Raw genomic sequence first — 26,560 nt, 5'->3', positions numbered from 1 at the left:
TTTCTAAACAGACAAAGCTAAACTTTTTAGCCCCTCAGGGCAATGACAGCTTTCTTTTATTTTTTATTTTTTTAAATAAATGCAACTGCCAAATGATTATATTCACCTTAGGGAAGGCATCTCAGAGATGTTATTGCAACAAGGGATGAACTGAGTATGTGTATTATGTGGTGAAATAGTGAGACCATTATACCTTTACTCCTTAGTGTATAAAGTATATGTAACTATTCAGGATGACAAAATGCTTAACCTCTTCAATCTGATGATGTATTTATAATTTCTGTTATCGATGGACAATTCTACTCTGTTCCACCGAGACTTCTGGGTCTGGAGGGGATAGATATAGCCTTCTCTAACTCCACTGCAACAAAAAACCTCTCCTACAGTGAATAAAATCAGCTGGAGGTAGCATAAATAAACACCTGAAAACTACATCATCAGACTGAACAAGTTAACAACCTACAATCTTGTTGTGTTACCTTCACTTGGACATGAAACCAATGGACAGAAGGAAACATAATAACATGATAAAATACATAATAACAAGTATAAATATCTAAACAAGGAAGTGACTGACCTAAGGAAACACATAAATACTGACCTTTTCACTGCAATGATGTCCATTTACCTTACTGATATTATGCACACAATCTTATTCAGCTCAAGAAAAATTTCAAGATGAAGAGATTAGAATTTGACCACTTTCATTTACCTCTTCCCTAGAAGAGGTTTCCTCTATGCAGAATAAAATCTATCTGTTGAGAACAAAGTAGAAAGGATGTCATTATACTGAAAGGGTATGCATGTATGTATGTATTTGAAGGATCCACCCTTCCAATCATTCTGAAGCTCTACAATAGTCTGTACTTGGAACTACAAAACAAAAGATAGCTTCCATACAATATAAAATCCCTATGTGTGATTTGGGAGATTATACATGTAACTAAACCATGATTTATTTACACTAAACTCTCCTAATAAGCCCACACCTGTACCCATTGGACTGTGAATCAATGGTTTGTGTTGTAGTTAGTGTGCTTCTATCAATCTACTGCCAGACATCCAATCCCAGAATTTCATGCAAGGTGGCTGTGACCAAAAAAAAAAAAAAAATCATTACGAATTAATACTTTTGACACCTGCAGAGCTTAGGTTGTACTGAAGCTGTCAGACTGATTATGCAGGCTTCATTGTACATTAATATATAAGCAAAATTCCCAAACTGTGCCACTGTGAAATGGTGTAAGATGCAGTCCCTTTCAGCTCCCTTACAAGGGTACAGTCCAATTACTTCTCTTGACTAACTTTAAAGTACATTTTTTAATTTTCACTTCTCTTATGATTCACTTACCAACAAATATAGGGGAAAAAGTGCACTCAGCAACATATCCAATTCCTCACATTTACAGTTTACACAGATGGTTTTCACATCATCCTAAACTGAAAAAACCTAAAATTAATTTTGTTTTGGTCTGCACATCATAACTACAGTATGTTCAACTTTGCAAAACTCATGCCAAATCTGAGGATAACAAGAGCATTAATAGCTGAGATTTCTTTTTTTCTTTTCTTTTTTTCTAATTTACTGGTTTCAAGAAAATATTCCCCTACTCGCTAGACACCCTCCCCCCCTACACATCCAGCTTATATATACTGTAACATTTTGTACCAACTACTTCTCCGACCAGTCTTCTCATAGACTAAAATTAAACTACAGTAAAACCTCTACAATTCGGCATCCTTCAAGTCGGAAACTTCTACGACTCGGGAAGGCTCCAAAATATTCATTTAAAAAATCAAAATTCAAAAAATCTCAAAAATGCACACGTGAGAGGAAGAGAGTCGGCAAAAATCCCCCCAACTCAGTAAGATGCTGAGTTGTACCGACATTCAGCAAGTGTAACCCGGCATCACGTGTGCATGGGGATGTAAACAAAGCCTGTTGTGCGCCACATGTGGGCCAGTTTGCCTTCGTCAGCCACCCGTGTTGCATTCTTTCCTCACTCGCTCTGTTTGTGACTAAGTGTTACACACTCTTAAGTGGATTGTACCTGCAGAAGCTAACCATGGCGTCTCCCAGTGCTACGCCAGTGTTTAGTGAATAAGTTCTGTACAGTAATGTTAAGGTGTTTAGTCTTTAGTTCCCCAGTATAGTACAAGTCATAAATACATTACAGTATGGCCTTTATAGTGTTAATTGTGCTTTACATAGTGTACAGTGTCAAGTATAGCACAGTAAAGATGTGCCCAAAAGTGATCTTGAGCCCCTCTAACACCTCCAAAAACTACCACAGTCCTCCTCCATGCCTGCAATACACCCTACAACTGCGTGGAATCATGGTAAGACAGCTTTTACTGTTTATTGTAAAAACGTTTAATTTTTTTCATTTCTTTCCATTTTTGTGTGTGTGTGTGCTGAGGGGGAAACTTAAAGCTCATCCCTACAACTCAGCAAATAGGCTAACTCGGCAAGGCTTGCACATCTATTATGCCGAATTGTAGAGGTTTTACTGTATTCTCCTCTTATACCCTCTCAACCTACTCTCTATTCTCCTTACTCTATATTAAGGCTCTGTTATTTAATTTAATATATTTCACAATAACATAAACGAAAAAAACACTGTATCAGCAACAGGAATAACTTTTCAACCACACTTCAATACAAGATACATAAAAACCTGTTAAAACAAATACCACTGCTACCATATTACGGTATGTACTCTCACTCATAACACAGAATCTGCTCTAATTAACACTGAATATGGTAAAAGTTCTCATCAAGTAGCACTGCCAGTTCTCTGACTAATCTCTCGACTTGGTATACTCCTGATAGATAGCCTACTGTACATATATATGTATTTATTTGTGCTTTGAACATATTCTGAAACAATTTTTCCTCTTCTTTATCCCCATTTACTTATCTGTGTAGGGCCCTCTAATCTTATGTTACATATTAACTGACTAATTGCTATGCGCCTGGATAAGCAGAGACCTAGCAATGGGAAAACAAAAGAGAATGCACCTATTATATATATTTTTATCTATCTTTATTTTTCAAGTTTCCCTTCCCATGGCACTGAAACTATCTCCATCCTGTTTGTGAATTACTTTTTTACTTGTTCCACTGCATAAATCAATTGTCCTCCCAATTACTTCACCACACACTTGGTTCCCAACATTTTCAACCTACTCTTTGGCTAAACTCTGGTAGTAGCTGGCAAGGACTTTCCAAGCTGATGGTGCCATGAAACCATCTGGCGGCAGCTCCCCAGTGCGAGCCAAGGTCCTCATTTTGGTCCCAGATATGAACTCGAAGTCAGGTTTACGTTCTGGGTCATAGAAGGCCATTTTGCCAGCCTTCTTATCATAGGCAGCCACACGGAATGGAATAATCTCAAGCTGTGTCAGTCCTGGGGCCATGGTGAGAACTTTTCGGCCATGCTGAGGGTGGTAGAGGTCCTTCTTGGTGTGGGGATGGGGCATGCCAGCTGGGTCACGGCCGACGATGTAGAAGTTGGCCCCAGTGGACATGCGAGCCTTAGCATGCCACTGGACCTCTGTTGGGCCTGCATACATCATTGGTGATGGGAAGATGGCCAGCACCGTAGTGGCTTGGTCTAGCACACCCTCCCTCAGCACTGTGGACAAAATTCACATCATCATCATCATCCTAACCCTGTTGTAGCTGTGGTCCCCAGGCTCATCTGAATGAGACCTAGTGGACTACAGGATGAACTCCTTCTCCTGCAGTCCACCATCCTCCTTTTGGTGAAGAATGAAGGAGTTGTGGGATGTTTGTACAACCATGTAATGGAGGCACCTGATGATAAGAGTGTTACAGTGTGAAGGCATCCCTTTCCTGCACCATCCTATCTCAACTTCCCACTAATAAATGAAACAACACTTATACCTTCTTTCTGACTACATTTGGCTTTTGGCCATCAACTGAGCTGAAAGGGGTTAGGATCTTTGTTTCATTAACCCTTGTAAGGTAATCTTGATTTTGTTACTATATTAGGTAACGTGGGGTCTGACAGACCCCACGGAAAAAAAAAATTAAAAAAAATACTTCCGTTTGAGATATTTCAAAATGCTTCAAAACGCAAATAATTCAACCCCTTATCTGTAAATAGGGCCAGAAAAAATAAAGTTTAATTGAAAAAATACATTTTTTTAAAGTTTATACAAAAATGGTTAAATTTCAGGTATAAAAGTTTTAAAATTAAATCTTGCAAAATTGAAAAGTAATATCATGATTCCTTGGGTGGTCTGCAGTAGACCGATGTTGGGACCTTCTGTATACAAAAGGAGAAAGACAGCAAATTGAAATAAAAAAATCACAAGAGGGCTCAACTGAGGTTACATAATAGGTAATCTGGGGTCTAACATACCCAAATGGCTCTATAGAGCAAAATCAGAGCCAGGTACAGCTATGACTCCATCATCCCCATGAAGAGCATCACTAGGCGGGAAGGTAATGAGACGGACAGATCTGTAGACCTTATGCTCATATTTTTTAAAATTAAATTTCGGGGACTGGGGTCTCTGAGACCCCACATTACTTATCTAGGGTTAAAGTACATGTATCATAAAGAAATGCCCTTGTTATATACTGCCTTTTTTTTTACATTCAGATTTGCGACTGCATCTACAGTTATGGCGACAAAATATGCCTTGTAAAATTCCACTGCTTCCTATGAGCCTTATTTCCCAGCTTCTCCCAATTTACAGTAACAGTTGCACGAAAATGTTGTGATGTTTTAGAAATGAGCACTTTTATACAGTATGAACTGAAAGAATGAAAGGTCGCAAATACAGTAAAAGTCCTATTATTCGGCAGCTGATTATTCAGTAGATCCGACATTTCGGCAGTTTTGAGAAATAGTCCCATTTACGAAAATCTTTGATTGTTCAGCAGATGTCCGGAATCATCTCGGCAGCCCAGGAAGTGTTATCTGTGACTTGTAGGCCTAATGTTTCATTACACTTCTGTATGCTCACTAATTTCTAAATTTTTTCAGATTCAGGTATAGTACTGTATTGATTACAATATTGCACAGTATCATACAGTACAGTAACCACCCCCACCAAATTAGCGAGGGTTACGTTCCAAGCCCCCTCGCTAATTCCTGATATTCTTTCATTCTTGATGCCTTTCTGAAAATGACATTTACCGGTAATTGCATAGCCAAAGAACCACTGATACTGTAATGCATTACCAATAAATGTTGCTTGTTAAATCAGTTTCCCCATTGTTTTTAGCTGTACGGCTGTGACAGCTCTAGTATTTTTATTCCTCAGCATAATGGTGGAAGGGACTGTCCTGCTTAACTAAACCTAACCTAACCGAGTTTAACTGTACCTAATAATTTAACCAAACCTAACCTAACCTAAAGTCAGAAAAATACTTAAAAATAAACTGGAGGAATATGAATTGTTAAGGTCTCTCTGATGAAAGTTAAACGTACATTTAGCGCTCATTCTTTTGCTCATTTTTGTGTTTAATGTGAAAGAGAGTGTATTGATGCAAACAGTAATATATCCCATTAACCCCTTAATAACCTCCGGCATTGAACAATCCTTTACAGTACCAATGTCAGTGATGTTGAGTTAATGTGAGCTATAAAGAAAACTGAACAATTATGGGGAGGGAACGAAGGTCACTGGTATGTTTTCACGACTCTACGCTACGATTCCAAGCAGTTAGGTGGTTGGTTAATTTCAGATGTTTTTGCCCATTTGGTAAATGCACCGCAACTTTATCAATATTTCCGTGACTCATAGCGAATCATAGCATGGGTTTAGGAAGCTAAATAACACATTGCTAGGTGACCCTGACGATTATCTTCACATCTTTAAGGAAAATAAATTGATTTCAGAAGAATGGAAAAAACTTAATCTGCATACTCAGAGAGGGATTAAATTTCTTCCATTTTCTTAAAGATGTGAAGATAATCGTCTGGCGCACCTAACAATATGTTATTTAGCTTCCTAAACCCATGCTATGATTCGCTATGATGCATGGGAGAAATTACAAAGTTACGGTGCAATTACCAAATGGATGAAAACATCTGAGATTAACCGACCCCCTGACTGCTTGGAATCGTAGCACAGAGTCGTGTAAACATACCAGTGACCTTCGTTCCATTCCCATAATTGTTCACAGTTTTTCATAGCTCACTAACTTGACATCACTGACATCGGTACTTAAAGGGTTGTTCAATGCCGGAGGTTATTAAGGGGTTACTTGAATACATAACTGTTCCCATCAATACTCTCCCTTTCACATGTAAACAAAAAAACGAACATAAGAATCAGTGCTAAATGTACATTTAGTTTTCATCAGAAAGACCTTCCCAATTCATATTCCTTCACTTCATTTTATGCAATTTTCCGACTATTTTGTGTTTGGAAAAAGTACTGTATACAGTACTCACTCCAAACATATTTGTAATAAGTAGTGATGAGTTCACCAATACAAGTGATGTACTGTACTGAGCTGGTAGGTAATATTCCGGACCCGGACGGACCATACGTTGATGACTAAGGAACGGACAAAGGACATTCTGAGAGTAGGAACGTGGAATGTGAGAGGAGTGAATGATGAAGTGAAAGAGAGAGAGATTGTCCAGGTGCTTGAGGATGCAAAAGTGGATATATGTGGATTGACTGAAACTAAATGGAAAGGTGAAAGGGTGAGAGAATGGGAATACGGTGTAGGTATATGTGCGGGAGTCAGTGAGAATGAGAGGGCAAAGAGAGGGAGTATGTCTGATGATAAGCAAGAAGTGGAAGGAGAATATAAGAGAGTATGGAACAGTGGGTGCAAGGATTGTATGGGTGAGGATGAAAGTAGGTATACAAGCATGGGCGATTGTATGTGTGTATGCCCCGACAGAGGATCGAGTGGCAAGAGTGAAAGATGAGTTTTGGGTGAGTGTAGAAGAGTGTATGGACAAGTTTGAGAGGAGCGAGAGAGTGCTGTTGATTGGAGACATGAATGGCAAAGTCGGGAATGTACGAGTGGATGGAGTGGTTGGTCAGTGGGGTGTGCCAGCGGAAGTAGATGGGAATGGTAGTGCTTTGGTGGACATCTGTGCTGGTAAGGGGTTGGCAATAGCCAACACCTACTTTCGTCATAAGATGATCCACCGGTATACATGGAGAGTAATGAGGAGGATGGATGGTGAACTTGTTGAACGAAAGGCAATGATAGACTACGTGTGTGTGGATGAGCGAATGAGAAGACAAGTGTTGGATGCAAGGGTGTGGAGAGGGTGGGGGAATGGAGTCTCGGACCATCACTTAGTGATGGCCAAGGTAGAGCTGCAAAGAAAGTGGTTGAGGAGGCGAAGGGGAAGACAGGAGGAAGCAGCTCCTGTGAGAAGAGTGGAGAAATTGCAAGATAGTGAGAAGAGGACAGAGTATAAGAGCATAGTGGAAGAAAGATTGGGAAGGTATGAGCTAGAGCAGATGGAAGGTGTGGAAGACGTATGTAAGATATTCACGGAAGAGATAAGCACAGCGTGTGAGGCGGTTTGTGGAGTGAGGAGGAGATGCAAGGGTGTGCAAGGGACAGCATGGTGGAATGATGAGGTGAAACGAGCTGTGGAACAAAAGAAGAAGGCATATGGTGAATGGTTGGCGAGTAGAGGTAGGGAGAAGATGAGAGAGAGAAGAGAGAAGTATATGTGAGCAGGAGAAGGGAGGTTAAGAGACTGGTGAAGGAGAGTAAGAAGAAAGTGGATGAAGAGTTTGGGAGGAATCTGAGTGTGAAATGGAGGGAGAGTAAGAAATTGTTTTGGAAGGAGGTAAAGAAAGTAAGGCAGTGTGAAAGGGGAAATAGTAGGGGAGTGAAAGATAGGAATAATAGATTGTTGGTGGAGAAGAGAGAGATATTGAGGAGATGGAAGGAGCACTTTGAGGATTTGTTGAATGTAGAGAGTGAGAGCAGTGTGAGTATAAGTGGTTGGGGAATGGCTGGGAGAAGAAGAGATGAGAGGAGGGAGGAAGAGATCAGTAGGTCGGAAGTAGTGGAAGCGATGAAGAAGATTAAGCTGGGAAAGGCCCCAGGAATTGATGGAGTGTGTGGTGAAATGCTTAGGTATGGGGGTGAGATTGTTGTGGAGTGGATATGGAAGTTGTGTAGATTGGCTTGGGAAGAGGGAAGGGTTCCAGAGGACTGGAAATCAGGTATAATTGTTCCTCTGTACAAAGGAAAAGGGAGAGAGAAGTATGTGGTAACCATAGGGGTATTTGCCTTCTTAGTGTGACTGGTAAAATATATGGTAGAATACTCATTGATAGGGTTAGGCATATGACAGAGGAGCTAGTTGGAGAAGAACAAGGGGGGATTTAGGAAGGGAAAAGGGTGTGTAGATCAGATATTTGTTCTAAGATGTTTAGTGGAGAAGTATCTAGAGAAGGGAAGGAAAGTGTACGCTGCCTTCATGGACTTGGAGAAAGCTTATGACAGAATAGATAGGAAAGGTATGTGGAAGGTATTAAGAATATATGGAGTGGAGGGGAAATTGTTGAGTGCTGTGAAGAGTATGTACGAGGGAGCTAGGGCTACGGTGCGAGTGGATGGTGAGCTGAGTGAGTTCTTTGATCTCAATGTGGGGACTGAAACAGGGGTGTGTAATGTCTCCTTGGCTGTTTAATATATATATGGATGGGGTCGTAAAGGAGGTACAAGGTAGGGCAGTGGATGTGGGGGTGGCCTTAATGAATGAGGGTGAGATTTGGAAGCTTCCGGTGTTGCTGTTTGCTGATGATACAGTATTGTTGAGTGAAGATGAATGGGAGTTGCAAGGTTTGGTGAATGAATTTGGGACAGTGTGTAGGAGGAGGAAGCTGAAAGTTAATGTAAACAAAAGTAAAGTTATGGTGTTTGAGAGGAATGAAGTCACAGAGTGTGCAGTGAGGTTGGATGGTGAGGATATGGAGAATGTGTGAGTGCATTCAAGTACTTGGGTAGTGTGATGAGTAAGGATGGAACTTTGGGGGATGAAGTACGTGAAAGGGTACAGCAGGGAAGGAAGGTTGTTGGCACACTGAAAGCAGTGATGAGAAATAGGGAGGTGAGTATGGAAGTTAAGAAGTCACTGCATGATGGTATTGTGATCCCTACCCTGACGTATGGAAGCGAGGCGTGGACCTTGCAAGAGGGGAACAAGTCAAGAGTGAGAGCAGTGGAAATGAGTTACTTGAGAGGAGCATGTGGAGTGACATGGAGGGACAGGTTGACGAATGAAGAAGTGAAGGAACGTTGTGGGGTAGATGTGGATGTGGTTGAAAAGATTAGGAGAAATACACTGAGGTGGTTTGGACATGTGGAGAGGATGGAGAATGAAAGACTGACTAAGAGGGTGTATGTAGGTGAGGTGGAGGGAGGGAGAGGGAGGGGTAGACCGAGGATGAGGTGGAGGGATGGAGTTGAGAGGTATATGAGGGAGGGGGGGTGAGTTGGGGGGAGGGGAGTCAAATGGTGGGTGACAGAGTGACTTGGAGGCGTTTTGTCTGCGGCCACCCTTTGCGGGATTAGGGCGTCGGGCTATAGATAGATAGATAGATAGATTTTGGCCATCCAGGAAGTGTTATCTGACTTGTAGGCCTACTGTGTCATTATACTTGTATATGCTCACTAATTTATATATATATATATTTCAAATTCAGGTATAGTACTGTATTGATTGCAGTATTGTACAGTATACAGTACTCTCCCCAAACACAGTTGTAATACCATAAGTGGTGATGACAGTGTTCACCAATATATTTAAGGTACTGAGTGGGAAGGTTTTTGATTACTCGGTAAATCCAATTTCTCGGCATCATCCCGGTCCCATAGATGCTGAAAAATGGGATTTTTACTGTAAGTGGCATTGGAGATTTTGTAACACTTCTTCCTCAGCAATTTATTTTGCACATTACACCTCAATACCCTTCTGTACATTATTGATGCACACAATGTTTAAATTATATAAATATTAATAAGAGAATAATAAGATGCTATAAACAAAATATATCACTAAGGAGCAGGTGCTATGACATCTCCTATGTCACTTAAAATACTACACAACTCTAAGCATTGCCTTTTCTTTATTTTACTTAAGCCTAAAATTGCCATCTCTCGATACCATATTAAATGCTGAGTTGTAACAATGGATTAATACTAGAATATGATGCTAGTAATAAAAAATTGCTTTAAGGCAGTACAGCCATAACATTATCGTTTCTGCCACTGAAATACCTGTACATGAAACAAGCAACATTCATTTATTCATTCATCATCTATCCAGTCTTGCCCTGTGAGAAGCGTAGGAGTCCGGGGCTAGGCAAGTTGGTCCTGATATTTAAGATGAGTGTGACAAGCCTCACTCATCCATGAGTGGCATTATGTTAGAAATAAACCCCAACCACCCCTTGCATATAAACCTGCACAGGCTAAATCCAGTTGGAGCCCCCACAAACTCCTGAAAGTTGCCAGTGTTTACCGGATCACTAAATAGTGTGGGGTCACTACCCGCTCAGAGTTGGTGTACCTTCCTTTTAAAAAAAATCCTATCGAGATTATTACTCATGCATAAAGCATTATACCTGTACTATTTTCATCCTAGATATTTTACTGATATTCTAAACGAGATTTACTCTGAAAAGTTCCCCACAGAGTTTACTAAAAGCCATTAAAGCTTATTACGTGTCTTTGCATTCAGCACATTTTTATCAACTGTTATGAATCTCAGATGTTGGAAAAATTTATCGTACAGTTTCCAAAGATCGTAATCTTTCATTTGGCAAATCCTGACATGATTCTATCCATTATACACTTAATAATAGTAAGAATTGCATGGTCGAAATCTTACGTGGCCGAGATCAGCGACCCGAATTTTTAAAGGCGTGGTATTCCTCTTCCTTTGAGAAAACATCTCGGTTCTGCTACAATCTATTTTTCCACATAGATTTTAGTTGTGCAGTCGACCACGGCACTGTATTTTCTGGATTTATCGGCTGATTACAAAAGGCGCGAGCATCAGGTGTGGTGTATACACATCATCAGCGCCACCCCGAGCCTCTGGCAGCAGGCACACAAACTACGCCACCCTACCCATGAAAATGCGCCTCCATATGAGCTCAGGGAGTTCATACGATCCTCAATTGTTTAAGTACCATATTTCCTTCATTTGCTGTGTAAGATATAATTTCGTTATACCCATCTACCATTTTTCCTTACAGATGTACATTCACCACCTAAAAACATGACAGTGATCAATACTCAAACAACATAATACTTGCATGTAGGCTGTCCCTAAACTAAGATGGACGCAACCTTCCGTTCCTATTATATTTTGTTAAAGAAGCCCTTTTTTCTCAAGTATTATATGTAGATACATCAATAAATATCCTATTTTCAGTAAAGTACCATAAAAATTGTATAACAGAGGGTAATTCAAGTTGACCCCATTTTTGCACCTTACATTAAGTTATCTGGTGAGAGGTGGCATCTTTTTCCAGTTTGTGGGGGCTCAATTGGAGTGCCTTAATTGCCCACTAAACCACCAGGTGCCATTATCGGGTTATATGGTTACCACCCAGCAATGTAAATGGTTTCCTGGTGTACAGGAAACCATTTGGCTTGTCACTCAATGCAGAGTCATCTGTAGACAGAAGGAAGAGGACAGAATGAAGGAAAGAAAGACAGAAGAGGAAGGATGGAAAACAGGATGGAAGAAAGCAACAAAAGGGTGAAAATTTGGGCCAAATGAAGGTGACAGAGCTATACCACAGACCTGCATGGTGCTGTTCCATTCTTGTCTTGAGTGGTACATCATCACTCTTCGTCCAGCCCCCCAGTGGGTGAAGCAGCAGCACTGGGTTGTGGTAGCCTCGTTCAAGAAGCTGACGACGTGTGTCCTAAAACAGCAGACCACACAAAAAGTTATCTAGGTACATAAATGGGAGACTGAGGATGATGACAAGATGGGGTGGAAAGGTATATGAACGAGGGTGGTGTGAGTTGGAGAAAGGGTAGCCTAATGGCAGAGGATAGGGTGACGGAAGCAATCAGCTCATGGCCACTCTAAGATTTGCACATCTAGCATAAAATCACACACACACACACACACACAACCCTGGAATATGCATCAGTAGTCTGGAGTCCTCATCTCAAAAAGCATATAGACAAGATTGAAAAAGTTCAAAGGGCCGCTACAAGATGGATACCAAGCTTAAGGGACCTAAGCTATGAAGAAAGACTAAATAAACTGAATCTACCAACACTACAGGAGAGAAGGAAAAGAGGTGACATGATAATGCTGTATAAGTGCATATCAGGAAAGGAGAAAATAGACATAAATGATTACTTAACATATGGAGAAGCATCAGCAAGAGGACACTGCAAAAAACTGCATGAGAAGAAAGGTGATAAAGACGTAAGGAAATTCAGTTTCCCAAACAGAGCAATTGATCAATGGAATGCACTACCGAATGAAATAGTGTGTGCCAAAACAATTCACAAATTTAAGGATAAGTACGATAAATATGGTTTAAGACATGGGACAGTACGAGCTTGACTCATTCCTGTAAAGATACAATTAGGTAAGAACAATTAGGTAAGAACACACACACACCTTAGCCCACGAGATTTTGGATGAAATTGATGATGATGACATTAGGGTGATACGGAGGACCTGTTTCTGTGGGATGAAAAAAAATGAGGGGTCATGGAAAAAAGTTGAGAAGGACCACATGCAAGAGAGACATCAAGAAATACAGCTTCCCTTACAGAACTATTGAAGCACTAGCAGAGGTGCCTGGCATTGCCGGGGCAAAAAGGTGAACACTCTAATCCTGTTTGTTCTAGCTCAATCTTTCTTTCTACTCCAGAAAGACCACATACCTCTTATGCTTCTAAAGAAGGATTAGCCATCCATCCATCCATTGCCAGACGCCATGTATCCCAAACGGGGTGGTCAAGGGCTTAGAGTTAATTGTTTTACAGGGAGGGGCACTAATCCTCCACCAACCCCACTTGACATGTAGGGATGCCAACAGCATCTGGTGTTCCCAGGCGGTCACCCATCCAAGTACTAACCAGACCCAACGTTGCTTAACTTCGCTGATCGGACGGGAAGCGGTGTACTCAAAAGGATTATAAGGGGTCCAAAAGCTTTCTATTTCAGCTCTTACAGACTGGTGCACAGTATTTGTGTGCCCTTGTTTACTATTACCGGTGACCTCAAATGACCTCCAATCAGTGACCTCAAATTACCTTGGAGGTCGACTTCACATAGCCTACGTCCGAACTGGAGGTCATGTGAGTCTCCATGCCAAAAATTGGGCTGCTGGGTCCCATCGTTTGAGCGTATATTACTGGTGACTTCAAATGACCTCCAACTGGCGACTTCAAATGACCTCCGACCAGTGACCTCAAATGACCTAGGAGGTCAACATCACATAGCTTATGTCCATGCTGGAGGTCATATGAGTCTCCATGACAGAAATTGGGCTGCTAGGTCCAGTCATTCAAGCATGTACTACAGGCAACCTCAAATGACCTCTGATCAGTAGGATCAAATGACCTTGGAGGCAAACCTCACATAGCCTACATCTGAAATGGAGGTCAAATGGGGAGAAATGGTGTTCCCCTGAGCTTGACCCTGTACTGGATCATAAAGCCCCGCTAGGTTATGGGAGTGCGCTACCACTCACGGCACAGCGAGTCTCCATGCCAAAAACTGGGTTGGTGGTTGGTGGGTCCAGTTGTTCAAGCATGCATTACAGGTGACCTCAAATGACCTCCAACTAGTGACCTCAAATGACCTCAAAGGTCAACCTCACACAGTCTACGTCTGAACTGGAAAGCATGTGGGTCTCCATGCCAAAAACTGGGCTGCTGGGTCCAGTCATTTGAGCTTGTATTACCAGTGAGCTTAAGTAACCTCCAATCAGTGACCTCAAATGGCCTCAGAGGTCAACCTCGCACAGCCTATGTCTGAACTGCAGGTCACGTGACTCTCCCTGCCAAAAATTGTGCTGCAGGGATACCAAACAAAAAAGGTGAACACTCTACCAGAAAAGTCAATTGAGACAGATCTGAATTTGAAGCATGGAATTACCTGGATAAAGAGGTGATAAATGCCAAGGATATTCACAATTTCAAAACCAAGCTGGACATTAGTAGTTATGGAGACAGGACAGTACGAGCATAGCTACTTTCCCCCAAATCACAACTAGGTAAATACACACACACACACACACACACACACACACACACACACACACACACACACACACACACACACACAGAAAATAATAATGACTATAGCTTATGATGATAATCTTGTTCTAATTGGTATTACTGTTTCTTTAATGGCTGTTCTTTCTGTTTTGTGGTTGTAACTGTTACTGCTGCTGTTACTACTGTTGGTGCAGTTGTTATACAGCAGCTGTGAATTGAGACTGATAAGTACCCACCTGCATAAGAAGAGCATGACCATTGTGGACAGGGTTACGCAGCTGAAAGGCAAACACAGCATCTGCTCCCATCTGACGGAACTTGGCACGCAGTTCCATGGGAGTCAGCCGGTACTCATCCAAACCATCATTCCACCTGCAATTTATGGCAGTATAAGGGAAGTAGTGTTCTGTGACTAGGACAATAAAATGAATCAGCTAATTATCATCATGACTCTCACAAAAATATGCAGGTGAGGTAGGATCCAGACACAAGGAAAAAGACAGTACAAATGTGGAGGAACTATTAACAACACATCCAGTCAAATGAGTCACACAATCATTTACAAACCATTTAATTTCCAGAATTCAGACTCCGCCTCACAAACTTAGCTATCAACACATATTATTATTATCATTATTTTTTATACATGTACTTTACACACACACATGCCAGACACAGATAATTAAAAGGAATTAGATTAAGGGCTGCAAATCCTCCCTCCTTGCACTGGTGTAGGGATCTGCCAACATACTCCCTTTACACTTTTACTGTAAGCATCCTCATAGCTCCTATAATTAAGAAGGGGAGAAATGAACTCCTTTGGGCTTTACTGATTAAGGAAACACAGAAAAACACAACACAAGTCTTAGGTGAAAGTAGGTTTGGTTTTGCTGTAAATCTAGTTATAAGGCACATAAAGTAAAGAAGACCTGGTGATGACATGATATTTGTTTCTGAAAATAAAAGTTACTGGAGGAAAATCAAACAAATGAATCTTAGTTATCTAAGGAAAATTACCTTAACTTTCTCAAACCAGTGACCTATTCATATTGTTTATTACTGGTACCACCTAAAAATCTTATTCAAATAAGAAAAAAATCTCATAAGTGGTTAATGAAGGCCATACATTATCTTACTTCTCCAGTTTGCAGTTTCTCCAAAGGTGAATAAAATCATCTGGAAATAATAAGAATACACCAGCAATATGTCACCAGGCTGAAAGAGTAAACTTCTCTTGATTATGAGAGAAAAATTTTCTTGATTTAATTTGCATATCTGAGGCCCTAAACAACTGTCAAGTGTGGCAACCAACCTGATTCTCTCAAGTGCCTCAATATCACCACCCACCAGCCAGTCCCCACTCTCATTGATCATCTGGATGTGTGGGTGATCCTTGCACGTTGTCCCTGTGGGGTATGTTGCTCTCGTTATATGAAAACTAAAATTGTGTGAGGGTAGCAAGTAAAAATATTTTTAAAAATTTACAGTAGTGTTAAAAGAGACTGTTGGTCACCTCTTCATCACAAGATTAAAAGAAACGGCTGGTAGTTGCAGGAGTAATATAAAGGGGCACTGATATACTGGTGTTAAATGAAGTTGTCTTTAACCGGTTCACTGTGAGGGTTCCTTCCAAAGATAAGCGAATTGTTTGGTGACTGCAAAGATGATATAAAAAGAGGCACTGACATACTCATATTAAAAGATGATGTTGCTTACTATTTCACCATCAGAGGTCCTTCCTATGATCAGGCTGTATCAATTTAAACAAAAGAAAATGTTACCGTACTGGAGATGTTAATACAACTCAGGATGCATACAAGGAGAAGGGGGTCATTAACCACTTCAATCACATGCTGTATTTTTAAAACATTCCAGCAGCCTCCAGATGATATTATTCAACTTAGAAAGGATATCACTTAGTGAATGAGTTACTGAAAGCTGTATTAATCCCTCCAGCTCAAAAAGTCAATCCTAAGTTGAATAAAATCATCCGTGCATTGCTAAAATAAAGAGGAAAATACACAACCAGACAACCGATAGGAAAAATGACTGAAGGTTCTTTGTCAGGAATTCTATTTATGGCATAAATCACCATGTAATAGATATTGGCCTCACCTCAAGATGTGACTGGATATTTTTCTGTTATGTAATGGCACTGCGGTAAATCAACTGGTCTTCTACCCCTAAATGTACATGACTACACTAGAACAGTTTTGAGAAATATGGGATTGTTAGTTAAATACTGTTTTAATGGATAACTCAAGTAGGATAAGCTGGAGTTATAACCACAACAACAAGGAACTGGAATTCTGGGGCAATAATAACAAATAACAGTATTCTTAGAACATTACACAGACTAAATATGTGCCCAGGATACCCTATAAGCCACATTTCAAGACCTCAGCAAGCTCCTGAGCAGCTCTTCTTTAGTGATGCATTTTACATAGTACAGTACTGTACCTCTTATTTTTATCTTGCATGTTGTTCATCTCTTTTCAACATTAGTATAGCTAGTAAACTGGTAAGGACCTCCTATGCCCATAAAAATATGATCCAAAGTCACTGAGATGTATGAAAAAATTGGAGACTAAACTGTACTATAACTATGACCAACTGACTGTTTTTACTTAATTATGACTTTACCTGCTGGTTCTTTCAAAGTGATAGTAATATGAGACAAGATCATATTGCAACAAATAAGTTCTCTGTCCAGTTTCTTTACTGCAAACTTTGCCAACACTGTGTGAACATTTCCTTTCAGACCAATGTCCTTATCATATCAAAGTGCTTTATACCAGCAAGTAGTTATGTAAAGTTAGTTTACCTTGTGCAACCACAGAAGGGAATGTACATGTGAACACGCAAGCAACAAGTGCATGCATATCTGAAGGTATTATAAATGCAGCTGCAGTGGATGACTTCTGAGCTGTACTATATTATATAAGCAGAACAGTATGCACTTCAAAGTGTAACTTCAGGGGCAAAATAACTACTCACCAGCAGCTAAGAAAAATTATAATATCTGTTGTACCAAACCATATAAAAATACACAGCCAGCCATTATTAAATAAATGATCACCAAGTGTGGATTTAGATTACAGAAAACCGTTGCAGTGCAGGTTGGAATCAGAAAATGAAAATTAATTAAACTGATGGCAATAAGTTACAGAATATGTCACCACAATACAACACTGTCCAAGAGCTATGATAAAAGACCAGCATTTAACTATTTGTGGTTGTAGCTACCTAACTGTTGCATAAAGGGTTCAAGCTAAGGTCGCACTGCTGTCTCAATACCTACATTATTAATTTGGACATTATGAAGATGAAAAGTGTGCACTCTTCTGCAGTCTGTAGTTCACTGTAGGACTAGACCTCTCCATTATGGAGGGTAACAGCCAAGAAACTTTCTCATGAAGGCATATGTAACGTTGAAAAGGGGTGTGTAGGGAGGAGGCGGTGTGCATGTAAGAATGTTGGTGTCATATGCTTGTTTGTGTGTGTGAAAGGAGTCTGTAGTTTCTTTCCCCAGAATATATGTCACCTAGTCAATTTACACTATGGTTCCTATTTTAGTTCTAGGTAGGAATACACTGGGACAAAGGAGACCCTGTCTAATGGCCTTGTGGTCTGCCTGGGAATCAAATCTGGACCTTCCACTACGATGTGAGTATGCTTCTGGTCATACAACAATTCTTTCCACAATCTCCTACATATTCCTAATATTTCCTAGGCAATTCTATTCTTTCCAAGCCTCATCTACTATCCCCTTAATCTCTTGAATCCATTGATGTACAGTATTATACTGATTAATGCTACCTCCAGACTATTTAATTCATCTTATGGGACATTTGATCATGAAGTCCTGTAGTCGGTGAAAGCTACATCAAACCCCCTAATTTGAAGGGTCTCCTCTAAACTTAATAACAAAAACATATGGAAGTAGCCAGAATGAAATATAAATGGTCAGATTATAATGTTACTTCAGCATTCCCTCTGGAATAAACTGAACAACAAACTTCTGAACTCAACTGTACCTAGCACATGGCAGATACAACATATCTGAGTTTGGTAAAGGCTGACTGTTCAATGCACCATCAGCTTATCAGATCACTCATTATAACCCCATCAGTATGATGATCTCTTTTATATATGATTCCTGGTGCAACAATACTATTTATTTGTTTGCAAAGGGAAACTTCTATTTACACATTTTTTTGTGGAGGGGGGGACTCTGTTTATACAAGGGTAAATAATTATCTTCAACAGTGTAACACCTTCAATATAAGAGATCTTTCCTAAGCTGAACAAAATAATTTGGATGTAGTTACAACAGACTAAAAAAAAAAAAAAAAAAAAAAAAAAAAAAAAAAAAAGGTCACTGAACTGAGAGAGCTATACAAACAACCTTGTCAACATAAAATTTATCCCAGCCACACTGGGTAGTGGAGAAACCAAGAAGCCATCCACTTCCACGACATGGACATGAAGTTAGTCACGTTGCACTGCATGATTATTATTTACACATTATTCACTATTCAGCAAATCCTATCCAGAAATACTGACAGATGCTTAAAAAAGGTAAAAATGGCTTTTACCTTTTGGAAGCTACACACAAACACATTAACCGGTATCTCCCAGTAAACAGTCATGGGCCAATAGTAGTAATACCCACAACAGTTGTGACCTCAGGCACATCTGGTTGTGAACCTGGTGGACTGCAGGCTGAAGCTGCCTTTTTTCTGAAGTCCATTATCCTCCTTTTGGGGGGAAAGGGAGAGAGTTGAGGGATTTTTGTATAAGCAGGCGGCAAAACTGACCAGACACATCAGTGCCACTGCAAAGGCATCCCTCACCAACACTCATCGACCAGTGAACATCTCATTTATTCTGTGATGAAACAAACAACAACAGAGGGCAGAAGTGTGGATGAGTGCACAGTGAGATGATGGGGAAGACAGTGGAAGGTTGTTGTTGTTGTTGTTAAATAACACTGGTGTGTCTAACCGAGCAGACCTATCACCTGATGGCATGCAATTGCACTTCCAGGGCCGTCCCATTCAGTGAACTGATGTTCACTTGTATACACTCTTGCCATGGCATGGCACAGGGAAGAGTGTGGAGGTTTGGTTCCCAAATGGACACCACATTTATGTCTCCACCCAGTTAATAGGGTCACCATGGCAGGCTCCACATCACTCCATTATTTGGCTATATGGTTATTGCCTGGTACTGTACAGTACACGGCTTCCTGGGTTACAAGAAACTACAGTCACTTCAGGTAATTCGGGATTTAATTTAGTTTTAATACCTAATGTGACCTAGAAGTTCCATGAATTACAAATAACATAGCTTATGGGGAAAATTACTTATGAATCTAAACTCTCAGTGAAATTGCTTCCTACCACCATACAGTACGGTACTTACAACTGACTAGTCACCAGCGAACACTAACATCCTTTCAAAACGGCTGAAGAGTCACACTATTGTGACCATAAAATAGGATATAAAAACCCACACTGGCAGACGAAAAAAGATGTATTCCAAACAGTTTCGGCGACAGCCAATCAACTTGGGACACTTAGCTTTTCTGTATGCAGGAAACCAACCCAGTGCAATTTGTATATACATTATTAATCATACCACCACAGTTCCACTAAAAGTCAGTTATTTCTTCTATGCTCCTTAGAGCACTCAGCATTAGTAGTCCCCAACATCTTGATACTGAAAACGCTAAGATATGGAAAATATTTTTAGATGTAAAATATCCCAGTTGGTTTATAAGGCAAGTGTATTATAAAGCCAGAAAAGCCTTTTTTGTACCAAGACCAACATCACAAAGTCAACAAAATAAGCTATACATCACAGCTCCATATGTGTCAAATCTTAGTTTGGTGAAGCCTGTGAGTCATGAATTGGATGTAAACATTGCATTTAGATATGCTTCCACCTCAAGATCAATGCTATTAAAGAATAAACCCATTAGTAACGAAACTGCAGGGGTTTATAAAATTCCATGTAGAGACTGTGATTTGGTTTATATTGGTGAAACTGGAAGGGATTTGGACACTCGCATTAGGGAACACAAGTATGCTTGTAGGATGGGCAACATAAATAACACAGTGTACGTTCACTCATTAGAAAACGATCATAGAATCGACTGAATTTCTAGCCAAATATTGTACAAATGTAATAAGTATAAGAGACGTAGGATAGTGGGAGCTGTATGTATAGAGAGATATAATAATTTAACCACAGTGAAGGAATGTATAAATTAAATCCAGTGATGAGAGGATTTGTGGCAAGGTCCTTGCCACCCCTTGTAATCCCTCACTCAGGTCATGGACAGAGTAGAGGGAGAGTCTGGTCAGGTCACATCAGGTGTGGTTGGGAAAACGTGTCCTCATCCTGCATTTAAGCAGCACCTTCTCAGTATTCGTATGTACCACTCTTGGTCTGTAGATCCACTGAAGAGGGCGACAGCTGTCGCTGAAACTGTTTGCGATACATCTTTTTTCGTCTGCCAGTGTGGATTTTTTTATCCTTTCAAAACAGTATGCAATGTATGTATTTAATGGGAATTAACAATATTGTGAGGTTCTTGCCTGACGCTGACTGATGGCGATGCTTAACCCCTACACCGCGGGTATGTTTACCAATGTTTTGCATGTGCCGCGGGGTTATTCGGGCTCCGACAGACTCTCAAAAAATATTTGCCAAAAATCAGTTATTAGTCCTAGAATATTAAAATTACATATGCTTATGGCACATACCTTCAGCTTTCTCCTGGAATGTTTGTTGAGCCTTCGTCAGTTACCGTAGGACTTGTGGAGACCTCTGAAGTTGGGTAACAAAGTCTCCACTTTACACTTCCCGACAACCCGTAATATGATTACCACAGCCAGATATTAACACTATAAACACTACTCTATGATTTTCAAGTAGTTTGGGATCCATACTCCAAAAAAAAAACCACTGTGAAAGTAATGAAAATTATGAGTGCGTCTGACCGTCGCACTTGCGCTAGTTCGCTCTTGGTACTCTGTCATTTATTATTCATAAAACCCCTCACACTTTATATTTCTATTACTATATAACACTTATATATATCTACAGTCATTATCCATAAGTTTACTTCAGTAGTATTAGTTTATTGTCACTGTAGGGATTCAATTTCTTTCAGTAAAATACGTAGCATTCACTTTCTCGTCCTGTATACTAGCATTGAGAGTGAATGTCACTTTCATCTTCACTCTCATAAATCATAGTATTCAGACATGCTAGAGTGAAACTTTCACTTTCATTACTCCTAGGGTATATACTCGTATTCTTATACTACTACTCATTTACATTTCTATTTACGTTCTCTATTTTATTTACGTTATTTACATTTCTATTTTATTTACACTGTGTTATGCACTGTCACTTGAAGTAACTTATAAAACTATTTTCCACTGTTCACATATATTTACATTCATTACTTTCACTTGCTGTTTACACATTATTTACAATTCCACTTGCACTGTTTTACTCAATAGAAAGATCGTAGTCACTCTTTTATCAATTGTCAGCCCTTTACCTCTTTCCACACGAGGTTTAGTAGGGGGTAAAGGTCACTGGGCCCTTTGCATGGGGGTGAAAAGTCCGTGAAGTCAGCAAGAGGAAACAGACGTACCTCCACTTCGGAAGATGAGAGTGAACTGATAAGGGAGGGCCGGGGTGGAGGCCTACCTAGGGATATTCAGTACTACCAACGTTAGCTCTTGAAACAGCTATGTATAGCACTGAAATGATTGGCAGGAAATCTAGACAATACATTAAAAATTAGGTAGTTCTAGGTGACAGTCAATATCACTTAGGCTTCTCCCTTCCCTCCTTATATGTATATTTATTACGAAAATAGATTATACGGCATATTTCAAGGGGAAATAAACAGCGAAAATTAGCGAACGAGTGCACGTGAGGTGTTGTCAGGTGATAATTAGCCAATTCCAGGTGTATGGCACTCTCACTTACCTTATTTCTTTCTTGTATATATTGTTTGGTATAAGAATAGGGCATAGGGCTTATTTCCATGGATGAAATCAGTGAAAAATTCCAGGGAAGATTTACTTAGCGTAGCACAGCCGGGCAGGCGAGAGGATAGGGTAATGGAGGGGGGGGTAGGGAGGGGAGTCAAGAACGTGGAGAAATGGCTAAATTGTCAACAATGGATGGGAGTACAGATGAGATTAGGAGTGCTGACTAGTGTTGGACATTGGCAGTACTGATAGATGATACAAGCCCCCACTTTGAAGCCCGGGTGAATTCAAAATAACACAGAATCACAAAAGCGACGCCCCGTGGTATGATCCCTTGCTCCCAAGCGTCACAAAAGTGATGCCCCGCGGTTAAGGGGTTAAGTGGAAGGGGAAGGAAGAGGGGTTTCGAGGCTTGAGGCACACTATAGCCTCTCAGCACGAGGCGAGTGTGATAGTATGGGGAACAACAGGATGGACCAATGAATCCGCTTGCTGCTAGGCATAGGTAGGAAATGCTGTGACTAGCGTGTCATGCTTGAATATGATTGGCTTCCGGTCGCGACTAACGTACATGAAGCCGCGACCCGGGAAACTCCCCCCAAATGAGTCACTTGGAACAGCAACCACAGCTGTCAAATTGGTTATACAGTATTGGTTACCGCAATGTATAAAACAATCACAGTTTGGCTGGAAAAGTACTGTGAATTAGAAAACCATGACTAACAAACCCGTGATATACTGCATGCAGGCTGATTGTATTAGGCTTGTCACTCAGCATAGAGGCACCTGAAGTGGAAAGAAGAGTACAGAAACATAAAGTGACAGGAAGGATGGGAGAAATACGATGAGAGGAAGTCAGACGCAGACATAAAGGTGAACAAAGATGTAGGCAGCACATCAATGACTGGATGATAGAGGTGACAGTTATTCCTGACCCATGGCTCTGTTTGCTCGCAGGAGGTACTGATTATTGTTTCCATCAGTACTATTTTATATTACAGTAAGGCACAGATGCATTCACATTCTCAACTTTTGCCTGTGATTCAAAACACCAAGTTATTTTCTTTGGGCAAACAGTATGATCTGTTGATATTCTTCAAGAGGGTGTTGGTGTAATAAGCCTTACATAAGTCCCCCAGTGATTCTTAAGGCACATCAATCACCTGTGAGAGGGAAAGCAGTATCATTCTTGGCTTCAAAATACTATAGTCTGTTTTAGGCCTACTTTACATAACACAACATTACTGGTACCATGGAAATACAGTACATAGTAACTACTATTACCTATGAAGCTTTAACGTACAATGCTGGTGCTTATATTTTCCTATTTAAAGCAAGTTATGTATCTCACACTCATGACTTATTCTTGCAAACTTAAAGAGATTTTCTGGCATCTCTTCCTAGCAATTTGCACTGCATATTACAACTCTTGCATGCAAATCAAATCTGTCTTGTATGCTATCCAAATCTATCCAATACTGACACATTCTGCACAAATAAAAATATGCTGTTGTTGTTTTGGCCCCAGACTCATCTGAATATGAACCTGGTTGATTTCTGGCTGTAGGCCACCATCTTCCTTTTCAGGGACAGGGAGGGAAGCAAAGGATGTTTGTATAAGTAGGCAACAGAGCTGCATGGTTATATCAGTGCCCCTACAGGAAGATGTCCCTCTCCTGCACCCAAATATGCAAAAGAATATCAACAAGCCAAATGTCAAAATAAAGTGGTAAGGAGGAAAGGCCAGAGAGTCTTTTAAGTCTAGAAGGATATGACCACCAGTTATCTAGTCATCCCAACTGTTTTGTCAATATCCAAACTAAGTGAACATTCCATTTCTTAAGCTCACCCCAACTCAGCATCTATACTTGTCTCTCCAGCAAGCCAAGATACCTTATAATCCAAACTCAGTCTCTGCTTTATGATCCTTTTCTTAATTATTTGATAAACACATCTTGAACCTGTTTAGTAGAGCTGCCCATTCATAGCAGGCTTGTAAGAGCCAGTTATTACAATACTGTAAATGCATACATACTGTACATACATATGCAATCACCTTCACCATCCCCTTATTTTTCACCGCTGTCAGCAGACTCCCAGGGCCTACAAACAATTGCCTCCAAGACTCACCAAACTGCCTGGCACATCGCTCCTCCTTGCGGTGTTCAAAGAACTCCGGCTTCCTAAGTATGGCCACAGGTCTGCCCTGGTAACGTAAGGTGAAGGCTGAGCATGATTCCAGCCGCTCCTTGTCCTCCGTTGTCAATGGCAGTACAATGGGGATGGATTGGTTTGACACACCACAGTCCATAAGGCATCCAAAGTGCTGGGACTGCAGAATGGTTGAAACAGTAACGTAACAGTACAACATGGTTAAAGCCATTGTGGGGTTAATTATGTACTTGAATTGTTGGCACAGTTGTTGAATGTTTACAACAGTACTGTAACTTAATGACAAATGCATGCCAGAGTCCATCAGGCACCCAAAGTGCTGGTACTGTGAAACAATGGTAAAAAATAACAAAACAGTGCAAGAAAAAAACTTTATTAGACTATAAACTGTAACAGCCAATCCCATATGATGTGGAGGGCTCCTCAGTCAAGGTTACCATAACAATGCAGAACAAATGATGATGCTACACCACCTTCAATGAACTACATGAAGAACTGAGTAGAATAATGGAAAAATAGTAACAGCCACCTTCATATTACACCTTCAATGTTTAAGGGGCTAGGTGACATTAGTACTTTGGAACAATGGTGCAAAATGGCAAAGACTGATGAAGAACCTAGATGCCATATTCATCATCATAATCCTGACCTTATCTCCCATTTGTAAATGGGGTGGGTAGCCACACAATTTTACTCTCTTTCTCATCTTCATCAAAAGTCAGGGACATATTTTGAAATAACACTACTTCCACACACCTGCTACTGTAAATTGGGGGTAACTTTATAAGCAGCAACTGAAGCTTAACAAGCAATTTTCTTTAAGTTACTGTTAACCTGATACAATGTGGACTTATTAAAGATCTGACCTGAAGTCACTGTTATTCTCATGCTGTTGTTACTGTTTTTGTTATAGTCTCAAACTCAACTGGATGTGAACCTAATGGACTGCAGCCTGAAGCTACCTTGCTCCTGCAGTCTATCTTCCTCTTTCTGGGGATAGGGAGAGAGCTCTGGGACATTTGTACAACCAGGTCTGTGATATCTTGTGAAAGTGTCCCTTTCCAACACCTGACCCTCTTACAAACCTAAAGATAATATACGGTGGAATCCAGAAACATGGAAAGAGAAAAGTTACCTGTAAGTAGTCTCGCTCTCTCATGAAACCACTAAGAGGTGATGCCCATCCCTCAGACAGCACCTGGAGCCATTGCAGGTCCAGCTGTGTGATGTTCACACTTGGCAACGACTCTGCCTCAGCTTTCGCACTCTCAAGTTTATTATCACTCACAAACAGTTCTTTTACAGTCTCGTTCACTGACTTCGGGATGATTTCCTGAGAAGGCAAGAGAGGATATATAACATTTCCTGGTGAGATGAGGGATTACAGTACCTGACAATATGCAACATCCTACTTACAACATTTCAAGCTATACTCTGTAACCCTTTGATGACAGAATTCTACTTCCACTAAATAAAATAATCTGCTGTTAGCCATCATGAAATATGTATAAGAGTCCATGGCTCTGAAGGATAAAGGGATAAGGCAAGACAATGTGCAATATCTTCTGGCTGTCAAAATTTTCCCTCACCTAAATAAAGCTACCTGGTTGTAGTCTAAATAAAACACCCAAGTCTGCCCACTCCAGCAAAGGATAAATGCTTCTTACCTATAGCACTATTTCTAACTCCTTCAGAGGCTCTCTCGGAACTCTTTCTTACTACAAAATTTCTCCATGTGTCTTTTTTTTTTTTTTTTACATGTCCAACTCTTGGCATAGGCTTCAGGGTCTATCCCAAGTCCCAGTAGTCCTACTTGGGCCCAGTAGTCCTCCTACAACTCCAGATGTCACCACTTCATTTTGTTTTTGTTGATTTGGAAAAGGCCTTTGACAGAGTCCCTAGAGAGGTGGTGAAGTGGGCAATGAGAAAGCTTGGCTTGGAGGAGTGGCTGGTTAGGGTGGTTATGGTCATGTATGTGGGTGCTCACACCCAGGTGAGAGTGAATGGAGATTTGAGTGATGAGTTTTCCGTGAATGTTGGTGTGCATCAGGGGTCAGTCTTGAGTCCCATGTTGTTTATCATGGTACTTGAAGCCCTTTCACGTGACTTTAGAAATGGACTCCCGTGG

The 26,560-nt window shown here is 40.5% G+C and overlaps 1 protein-coding gene and 1 pseudogene across 2 annotated transcripts in view; both read right to left on the bottom strand.

Annotated features, from left to right (window-relative positions):
* Positions 1-2,853: 2,853 nt before the first annotated feature.
* Papss (3'-phosphoadenosine 5'-phosphosulfate synthase) overlaps positions 2,854-26,560 on the bottom strand; it is a 77,016-nt gene continuing 53,309 nt past the window's right edge. For both annotated transcript variants that reach the window (XM_080280594.1, XM_080280595.1), the window contains exons 6-11: positions 25,568-25,765; positions 24,391-24,592; positions 15,552-15,645; positions 14,476-14,611; positions 11,790-11,913; positions 2,854-3,638 (exon numbers count right to left, since the gene is read on the bottom strand). In XM_080280594.1, coding sequence (XP_080136720.1) covers positions 3,187-3,638; positions 11,790-11,913; positions 14,476-14,611; positions 15,552-15,645; positions 24,391-24,592; positions 25,568-25,765 — 1,206 coding nt within the window. In that variant the 3' untranslated portion in view covers positions 2,854-3,186. The remainder of the gene's footprint in view (positions 3,639-11,789; positions 11,914-14,475; positions 14,612-15,551; positions 15,646-24,390; positions 24,593-25,567; positions 25,766-26,560) is intronic.
* LOC145410525 (5S ribosomal RNA) lies at positions 13,045-13,158 on the bottom strand (annotated as a pseudogene).

The sequence above is a fragment of the Coenobita brevimanus genome, chromosome 85 (assembly GCF_032717465.1).
Source record: "Coenobita brevimanus isolate Jiangsu-jjx chromosome 85, ASM3271746v2, whole genome shotgun sequence".
In the NCBI taxonomy this organism is placed as follows: Eukaryota; Metazoa; Arthropoda; class Malacostraca; order Decapoda; family Coenobitidae; genus Coenobita; species Coenobita brevimanus.
This window is presented reverse-complemented; position numbering and strand designations above follow the sequence as displayed.